The sequence below is a fragment of the Argentina silus genome (genome assembly GCF_951799395.1).
Source record: "Argentina silus genome assembly, chromosome: 5".
Lineage (NCBI taxonomy): Eukaryota > Metazoa > Chordata > Actinopteri > Argentiniformes > Argentinidae > Argentina > Argentina silus.
This window is the reverse complement of record NC_139659.1, coordinates 4,366,007-4,376,299: the sequence shown is the minus strand read 5'-3', so window position 1 is coordinate 4,376,299 and position 10,293 is coordinate 4,366,007. Positions and strand designations below refer to the sequence as shown.

The following is a 10,293-nucleotide window of genomic DNA, read 5'->3' as shown; positions in this document are numbered from 1 at the left end:
TGTGTGTGTGTGTGTGTGTGTGTGTGTGTGTGTGTGTGTGTGTGTGTGTTTGCGTGTGTCTTAGATAGTCTCGGTAAAGGCCGGGGGAGCAGATAAAGTCAATAGAGCACTTCTAGATTAAAATATCAGGGCTAGCCACACGCCGCACACACGCACACACTTAAACACACACACACACACACACACACAGATCCTAGCCACACATGTCTCCTAATCTCATTCCCCCATCTTAAATGGCCAATCTGGGATTCAAACAAGAACAAAGTGGTCTCCCCGCCACTTTCTTGGTAAATAGCTGAGAGATGGGGCTGGAGAAATGTTACCACTCCCAAACTCATAGACGGAGCTATGGATGCCATGAGATCACAATGATCGTTTTAACCATGTTTTTAAGCTATACAGTGTTTGTTTACAATTACATTATTTACAGGCACACATTGTAGGAAAACAATCTTATAGTTTGAGTTCTGATGAGGTAAGACAGTTGAACTACGCTCATGAGGCATCCTATAAGTCACATTCTACAAGAGTCAATGACTATATATCATTCATTTAATAATCCAAAATAATATGTACCAATCTTAGATAGCCCCTTTAAGAAACATAAAGCAAGGGAACCAAAGACAGACAATCTGTGTCTTTATTGAAATTTTATTTTATTCTTGTATTCATAAATCATCCACATAAAATCGTCCAATACAAGTGTTATGATCACAACAACAACACACCAGTAGTTATTAAAGACATAAAAAACATGGGGACTATTGCAGCGTCACCTACTGTAGCATACCTTTTCTCCAAAAAACTGTAAATTTACTGGTTTACGCGGCACCTGTGAGTTAGTGTTTTCTTAGTGTTTTCTACCTTTTAATAGTTACTCATCGTAGTTGTACTCGCCTACATTACTATTGTGACTGTGTCGGCGGTAACAGGAGAAATTACCACAGCGTTCTGTCTCGTCTGCGCCCAGGTAGGTGGAGTAGCGGTAATAGAAACGTGTTCATTACAATTAGCAGGCCAAGTGCCATCAGGTGCGCTGATTTTTTAATGTGCTTAACCACAAATTTCAAAACAAAAAAGTAAAGGGGCAACATGTCAATATTGTGTCATGTGATGTACATGACGATTTAAAGATCATAAAGGATGTGTACTAAAAGTGGTTTATATTCTTAAATGAAATAGCTCCATCTTAAACCTGCTCCTGACATGGTTTAACAAGAACGCAATTTGCATGACCCCCTAGTGGTTTAACCCCAAGGTTTAACATAACAAGGACACAGCAATCACGTTTATGCAGCTGTGAGTCAAAATGTTGTATGCAAGCTACTGTAGCTGACAGAGCAATAGGCCCATGATGTGTAATAATAAATGCTAAACATCATCTTTTATTCATTATTGTCATGAGCATGACAATAATGAAAACCACAACCATACGGTAGACAAAATATGATTAGTTTTTTGTTGTAATGAAAAATACACTTCAATGATTAGCCTAGGTACATGCAAAAACAACCCATCCTAATGTTGTCATTCACAAAATGATACTAAAATACAAAACTTATTTCGATACAAGAGTGATTTACTAGTCATCTCCTTGAAGGAGAATTTGACGAAAAAAATAATTCATGTGTATTTCTAGTCAATCCACGTCTCGAACTATCATCATTAGATGATCTGGTCCAGGGCATTCAAAGCATCTACTATGGACTGATGAAAACAACAAAACCATTAGATTACAGGCTAGAATTCTGCTTTAAAAATCATAAAGGAAACAAATACAACTTTAACCTCTTATATAAAATCCCTCATAATAAAATAACCTTCTATTAACCTTCTAAAGATCCATGATCTGAATAGAGAGAAAAAACACACAGGCTGGCTTGTGAAAAAGAGAAAACGATGGAGAAAACGATCAAATACAAAGCCTATCACCAAGAAGCTTATGAGGTTAAGGCAACGACAATATCCTGAGAATCATCTTTAAACTTTCATTATCATTGCATAAGTGAGTATCAACTAGCCAATCTGATCAAAATGAAACATAAGAAAGTGATGGTAAGAGCAGGAAGGATCATCGCTGATCCTTCCCATCCTGGTCATCACCTCTTCCAGAGACTTCCATCCGGCAAAAGGTTCCGGTCAATCAAGACTAAAACATCGCGCTACCTGAACAGTTTCTTCCCCATGGCAGTGGGGCTCATAACCAAGCCCCCTGCCTCTCTCTGACCCCCCCCCCCCCCACCCTGTCACACAAACAACGCACTGACAGTGTAATTTATAATTATTTAAAATTATTCTAATTTATAGTGTACATGCCCCAGAACCATTTTACAGCCTCTTGTGCCTACAAGATGTATTGTTCTGCTGCACTTTTTTTTATAAATTTATAAATTTGTTATGTTTGTTAATACTTTGCTATTTTGTACATTTATTGTCAATATTTGCTATTTGGTTTTTATGTCCACACACCAACCTCACCAAGTCAATTTCCTGTATGTACAAATATACTTGGCCAAATAAAATAATTCTGATTCTGATTCTGAATTAGAGCATTCATTCTCCATTATTTTCCAGAAGACTGTCTTGTTCTGGGCCGGAACCAGGAGCCTCGTCACGCCTCGGGGCTGGCAGAAAAGAAAGGCATTAGAGAATGGGTGCCTGCATTTTATTGTAAAGCAACCTGCACTAATGATAAGAATGCTAATGATAATAGGCTTCAAATATAACACAAAGTGATGCCAAAGAAGTGAAAACATTAAGGTTCATCTGCCATATTGTCCTCGCTGCCTTTGCCTGGAAATAAATGTACATAGAAATCAAACCACAGCATTTGGACTGATTCAGAGTCATTCCCTGTCACCCCGCCCCGCCGAGAGAGAAAATAAGCATCAACAATCTTACATACCTTCAGCGTTCTGCAACTCCTCATTGCTGCCTTTACCTGGAAATAATAAAAGAATAGTAATCAAACTCCAGCACTTCTACTGATTCAGTGTCAGATGACCATAAAATGCATTTTTAGGATGAAAGTCATAATTGAAATACTTATTTACCAGAGTCAGTGGAGCCAGTGCTACTGCCGTCTTTCCATGATAAAAATAGAAAATAACAACTCTCTATTATTCCAAAATTGCTTGATCAAAGCAGTTAATAAACATTGGGGACAATTCTGTTGTGTTTGGCATGTTCAACAGTCTCTCCTTTCCCAAAGCTGAATCATTTGAAAAGCTGTAATACCACTGCACGTCCATAGTTAAATGACGTTAAATCATGTTCAATTGATGTTGAAGCCACCTGCTGATTAGTATTGTGCAACATAAGTTTCATTAGATGAAAACCTGAAGAAGGCAGATTGCTGCAGAAACGTTGGCTAAATAAAACAATAGCATCAGAGCAAGAGTGTGTGGCTTTCTTTCTTTCTCCAACATAAGTAATAAACATGGCATAGGGTCAACTCATTTGCATACGCACATTAAAATGTTTGAAATGTAAAACAATAAAACTAGCACATGGGCTAGACTACATATAGGACATGGGCTACACTACAGTTAAACTTGGCTAGGTTAAACATACCTTCAGCGTTCTGCAACGCCTCATTGCTGCCTTCACCTGGAAATAATACAATAATTACCAGAATCAGTGGAGCAAGTGCTTCTGACATCTTTCATTGATAAAAATAGAAAATAACAACTCTCTATATATTTTAATTCTCAAACTGAAATTCATCTTATGTCATAGTTAGTTAGTCATAGTACTAAAGTTGTTTAATTTCAATGATGTTTTATTCTGCTAAATTACTGTAACGGTTTGTAAGCAGGACAAAATATCATATCTGGAGAGTTTTCTGATATAATACTGACTTTTACCACCTTGGTCAGAGTTGGTTTGGAAAATAGGTCAACAAAACAATGTCAGACTAAAACCTTTCATTGTGCATGACAACATGAGTAACAGAACAATAACAAATGCAATTATAATTGATATGTCATACCCATGAACCTACCAATTCTCTTTTTTTTCCTCAGTACAATCATTATGAAAATAACGGAGATGGAGATGGAGATTAGCATCACAATCATAACGGCAACAATGATGATGGTGGTAGGTGAGTTAGGATCAGAAAATGTTCCATCTGCAAAACAGACAAGAAGGTATCCGCCGCATTTAAGAATCAATAAGGTGTTACCTAATCATCATAACGGGATTAATTAGAAACACTGTCAGATACTGTATCACATTTTTAAAGAAAATGTATTAAGTCAATCAAATATTGAGGCTTTGTTAAATGGAGAACGATGAATAAACTAATTTAACTTAAAGGAATTTCAATACAAATGTGTGATTAATTAAGACTATTACCCCATGTCACAATCAGTGGCTCCTTCAATGTCCTGTGTTTAATTATGCATGTGTAATCGTTCTTATCAGTCGCAGAAATCTCCACAGCCTTCCTGATCTGATAGGTGTCATCATGGTTGGGTCGGACTCCTGTGGACGTCACCCCGTCTTCCACTGTTAATGGAACCTCATTCATCCAGATGTTCAGCTCTATATCTTTGGGATAGAAACCTGTAGCCAGGCAGGTCAAAATGATTTTGTCAGGAGTTCTGGACTTTTTCGCAAATGCATGGACCTCTGGAGGAGTGTCTTGAGGAGCTGTAAAGGGAGCAAACAAGAACACAAAGTTGTTGCACTCAAATTTACCAATAAGTCTCTTGTTCATGGTTACTTTATTCAGGTGACCAATCAAATATAAGCTTTTTTGTATAATATGCACTCACAATTCATAGTTATTTCTTCTTCATATTTCATGAATTTGGTCAGCCAGTCCACACACTCTTTCTCGAGGTAGCCCTTGGTGTACTGGTTGAGGATCTGCACCCCGTCCCACTTCCTCTTGGTCGGAACGGCTTGATCAACTGGGGCCACCCACTGCATAGAGCCTTCATTAAAGGAAAGGAAGTCGTCCCCGTCGTAGCTGTACCCATCAGTGCCATCGAGGAATTTCACAGAACCATCAGGAAGCTTGTCAATCTTACAGCCATGTATCCACTGAAGGACATGAAGATCTAGAACAGAAATTAGAGGAGTGAATATGATGCATCAATGAGCAGAGTATATAGCGATCCAATGCGCTGACTTTGCTCTTACAAAAGATCTCAACCAACACACTACTTCCATCCGGCTGCAGAAACAGGTCCCTCCGGTTCAAGACATCAGAAGGATACGTCCATTCCTCACCAGAAATTCAAGGCCCTGGTGCTTGCCTACCGGGCGGCAAAGGGAACAGCCCCTCCCTACTTGCAAGCAATAGTTAGCCCCCAAACCCCTGCAAGATCACTCTGCTCATCCACCTCGGCTGCCCGCCTGGCACCGCCGCCTCTACGTGGATGCAGTGGCCGCGCTACTCGGTCACAGCTTTTCACTGTCCTGGCGCCCCGCTGGTGGAATGAGCTTCCCACTACTGTCAGGACTGCAGAGTCACTTCCGATCTTCCGCCGTAGATTGAAAACCCATCTCTTCAAGCTACATCTTAACAGTCCCTCCTAAAGACCGCTTCACCCTCACTACCCCCCCCTATACTAACCCTAACCCCAAGACCTCTTCTCCCCTGCTACCCCCCTGTACAAGTTCTCTCCTGCTAATAACATATATTTAAAAAAATAAATAATAGCCTACTGGCATTAAGACTGCCAATGGCCCCTGGTGTGAGCATTGATTACTTTGTCTTATGATGACTGTTGGAAAGATGATTCACTTACTTAAACAAATGTATTGTTTAAGTAGTCGCTTTGGATAAAGGCGTCTGCTAAATGCCATAAATGTAATGTAAATGTCAAGAACGTGTGCAACAGGAAAAGCTGACATGTCATGACTCGCTGTGCTGTAGGGTTATGTTGTCTGTTGTGTTTGTGACGTTATGTCTATTTGTTATCTTTACAACGGACTGTGAACCTAACTGTGTTCAGCATGGAACCAATATACAGGTGTGGTCTCTCACCAGACTTGTTGTGCCTCATGCGTTCCATCAGGATGCCGACGTTGACTTTGAACCACTGCTCCTTGCTCTTGCGTGACTCAGTGCCTTTTTTCCAGTAGTTTTCTTCGTTCCTCTCCTTCATCCAGTCCTGTTTGGGAATCTTCACCCTGTCTACACTGTCATAGTAGTCAATCATTTTGTCATTCAGCAAGCCGATGGCACTGAAAACGTGGATACCAGGCAGGTCGACAGGCTTGGAGAGGGCAGTGTAGATGTAATTCAGCGAGAAGATCTCTGAAAGAAATAACTGAATTTGTCAAAACCACAGAATAGAGGTGAATCACTTTTGAAAGAAGTGTAATAGATCACTGAAATTCTGGAACTATCTTCACAAAACGGCATCACACACACACACACACACACACACACACACACACACACACACACACACACACACACACACACACACACACACACACAATTATGGCTCTGTTGGAGACCTCTTGCTACTTATAAGTAAAATGTATAAAAATCCAAACAATCCGACATGTGGGTCTAAAGTGATAAGTGAACTGTTCACTACAAGACACTGGACCACACGCATGCGCAATTCCAACCAATCAAGCTAGTGTCGTATCATGTTGCCTGGTAGAAACTGTTTTTACAGGTTTGCAGGCCTATAGATGTCAGTCAATCCTACAACAACAACAACATAATAACAACAACAATAATAATAATAATAAACAATAATAATAATAATAACAATAATGTTAATTATGATGATGATGATGATTATTATTATTATTATACGTATAATAATAATAATAATAATAATAATAATAATAATAATAATAATAATAATAATAGTCTACTAATCATGATAATAATAGGTTACAAAACATGTTTCATATTTCGATAGTTTGTGCAATCCTTTTCTAGAATAAAAATAATTTTCACTTGAAACACACTGAAAAATCGTGTCTGATGTGTGGACACACGATTGACAAAATGTACTTTCACTTAGGATGCAGCATATTGCGCAGAAAAGTAAAACGTTCTTACCGCTGGTAACTGTCCTAAATAGCGAAACTACAACGATATACTTCTCTGCCTTGTATGTGTACTCTACAGTCCGAAAATATACGAATAATAGTGTCTCAAGAAACGTTATGCTATAGCCTGCTGTCGGCCAGTTAATAATAATCAGCAGCAGCAGCAGCATAATAGGTTATAACATTTCATTCATTTCGATAGTTTGTGCAATCCATTTCTAGAACATTTTCACTTTAAACACATCAAAAAATGGTCGAAATCTCATTTTTTGTGTGGACACAGGATCAACAAACTTTACTTTCACTTTCTCGACACCATTGCGAAGAAAAGAAAAACATATTTACCGCTGTCAATTGTCCCAAATGTCCCAAATAGGAACAAACCTAATAGGAAATACATCTCTACACTCGCATGTGTACTTCAAATTCCGAAAATATACGAAAAGTTTATTCTTTAAATTCCCAATCCACACGGAGAGAGTATGACGATGCTATGCTATGCTGTAGCTAGACTCTTTCTGACACTCCACTTCCGTGTGCACCTTTATAGTCATACAAGTCGACTTCAGTTATTCCATGATGCAATCCGTAAGATGTGTATCCCGAAGCCATTTTGTTTTAAGAAACATCTACTATTTAAAAAGCGTACATTACATAATCTTCCATTGAGATGTACACATTTCACATAACCTGGTACAAATCATATTGGGAAACATTGTAAGGCTCACTCTCTTCTAAAAGCCAAGATTCAGCCTTTTTCAAATTGTAACAGCAATACCTTGCAAAACACTGAGTATATAATGGGATGAAACACACTTGACAGGTAGCATGCTTACATTGAGTGGTCCTTATATCAGGACCAACTGAGTTCCCAGAATAAAGCAACTTTCTTCTTGTGCTGCAATCATGCATGTTTGGATCCATGCTGACATACAGTATGTGGGTGGGTTACTCAACAGAACAATACTTATCGTGAGAATTATGGAATGAATCTAATCATGCTACTGTAACAGTGAAAGATGTATTAGACTTTTCTTGTACCAAGTGTCTGGGGGTATTTGAACTAGAGGACTGAGTTTTCCCATCTCAACTCGATTACACCGGACTGGACCCGGACCTGAGAGTTAAATGCCATGAACAGGGAGCTACTGATTTGGAGGAGGCTCTGATAATTGCAGGTCAATGTGAGAAAGGAGGCCCTTAATTGTTGACGGCGCGAGTCCTCAGGTTGGCTTCCCAAGGCCTGTGAGTGGAGCACTGATTCAAGATTCAAGATTCAAGATTCAAGATGGTTTTATTGTCATATGCACAACAATTACAGAGCAATCGCTGGCAATGAAATTCTTAAGTCTTGGGCTCCTCCAACAGTGCAATAAGAAGTGTAAATAATAAAAATAAAAGAAACAACAACAATAACAATAATTACCTAAATACAAAACTAAATAAATGTAAATGTAAATGTAAAATGTAAAAAGTGAAATGTAAACAGACGTTTTTCATGCAGTTCATGCTGTTCATGCAGTGTCTGATATGTACGATGATGGCCTGTTTAAAGCTGTAGATAGACTTACTGGGGCGTTCAGTGGCGTAGCACACTAAGGCGCAGCACACTAAGGCGCAGCACACTAAGGCGTAGCACACTAAGGCGCAGCACACTAAAGGCGTAGCACACTAAAGGCGCAGCACACTAAGGCGCAGCACACTAAGGCGTAGCACACTAAGGCGCAGCACACTAAAGGCGTAGCACACTAAAGGCGCAGCACACTAAGGCGCAGCACACTAAGGCGCAGCACACTAAGGCGCAGCACACTAAGGCGCAGCACACTAAGGCGCATACCATATCATCACAAGGTCCCTGGTTCGATTCCGGCCATCCTGCATGCCATCCCTCCTCTCTCTCCCATCCTTCCTGTCAATCTCTACTGTCTCTATCCCAATAAAAAGCAGAAATGCCCTAAAAAAACCATATATATATAGACTGAGGAAATTAAGGAAATACATATGGAGATGAGCCATATGGCGGAGGAGAATCAGAGGTTGAAAGCCAATAGCTGGAGAGCTGAGAAGAGTGAGTCCCCGGGCCCCTAATGGTGGACTGGGAGGAGCCACGGAGGCGGGGTGTGCGGTTTCTCTCACCAAAGAGAGAGAGAGTGAGCATACCTTCTCTGACAACAGGAGGAGCCAGTCGGGAAACAAGATGTAGCTGATGTTGCGGCACAGACTTCAGCTCAACCCTCTAGGAGGACGACGCGATGATACATTCCATTGGGGAGGACAGAATGCAGGACGAAAGAAATTAGCAACCCTCCTCATATGTGAGAGGGATAGGTGAAGGGAATGAGGTGATAATGTTAATGGACAGGTTCAGATTAGTCACTTATAAATGCAGATTTTCGCATTTCTGTTCCAGTGTGCGCAGGCGCCCCCTGACTAAAGACTACATAGTAGCTCATGCTGTCAACAAACAGACACCAGACAAGGTCTTCTTCAGCTCTGAAAACAGTGCAGGTAAACCCCCATGTCTGGTGGACAAGCCACCGAATAACTATGTAGGCTACCTTGAGCCAAACAACCGTGAGAAGGACAAGCTTGTTATAGCTCACACTCTTGACTCCAGTGAAAAACTGGGTTACAGCAGCCCGTGTCTTAAAACCTACTGACCATGACATTATACTGAGACAGGGCATGTATCTAGGTGAGTTCTACCCCATAGGTGAGAATGAACTCATGTCATCCCCACAGGCTGCCCCCTGGGCATTCCCAGTAGTTTTTGTGAAAACGAAAAATGGAGAATGGAGATTCTGCATGGATTATACGTAGATGACTGAACAGTGTCACAGTGAAATACTCCCACCCACTCCCCAGGGTGAATGACACCTTGGATGCCTTAGCAGGCTCTACATGGTGCACTACTTTGGATTTCTCAAATGGTTACTGGCAGCTTAGGAGGACAGAGAGGAAACAGCCTTCAACACCAGACGTGGCCTGTACCAATGGAGATCTATGCCAATGTGCTTGACCAACTCACCTGCCGCATTTCAACGCTTGATGAAGCGAGTGCTCAGAGGGCTCCCGTGGCACATTTGAATGGCCTATGTCGCAGTTTCCACGAGCACATGGACAGTCTGGAAGAGGTTTTCTCTAGAATATAATCAGCTGGACTAAAACCCAATCAGGCCCGCAACCATGTTGTTTCACAGCATGGTCTACAGACTGATCCATGAAACACTGACTAGGTCAAAACATGGCCAACCCCTCATA

The 10,293-nt window shown here is 40.6% G+C and overlaps 1 protein-coding gene across 1 annotated transcript; it reads right to left on the bottom strand.

The window, feature by feature from the left end:
• Positions 1-631: 631 nt before the first annotated feature.
• On the bottom strand, positions 632-7,536 carry LOC310804581 (class I histocompatibility antigen, F10 alpha chain-like). The gene is made up of 9 exons (XM_083669864.1): positions 7,378-7,536; positions 6,002-6,274; positions 4,782-5,069; positions 4,360-4,656; positions 4,004-4,132; positions 3,574-3,609; positions 3,054-3,083; positions 2,906-2,941; positions 632-2,624 (listed from the first exon to the last, which is right to left on the bottom strand). Exons 1-9 carry the CDS (start codon positions 7,430-7,432, stop codon positions 2,554-2,556), a joined length of 1,215 nt encoding a protein of 404 aa, XP_083525990.1. The 5' UTR covers positions 7,433-7,536; the 3' UTR covers positions 632-2,553.
• Positions 7,537-10,293: the final 2,757 nt, after the last annotated feature.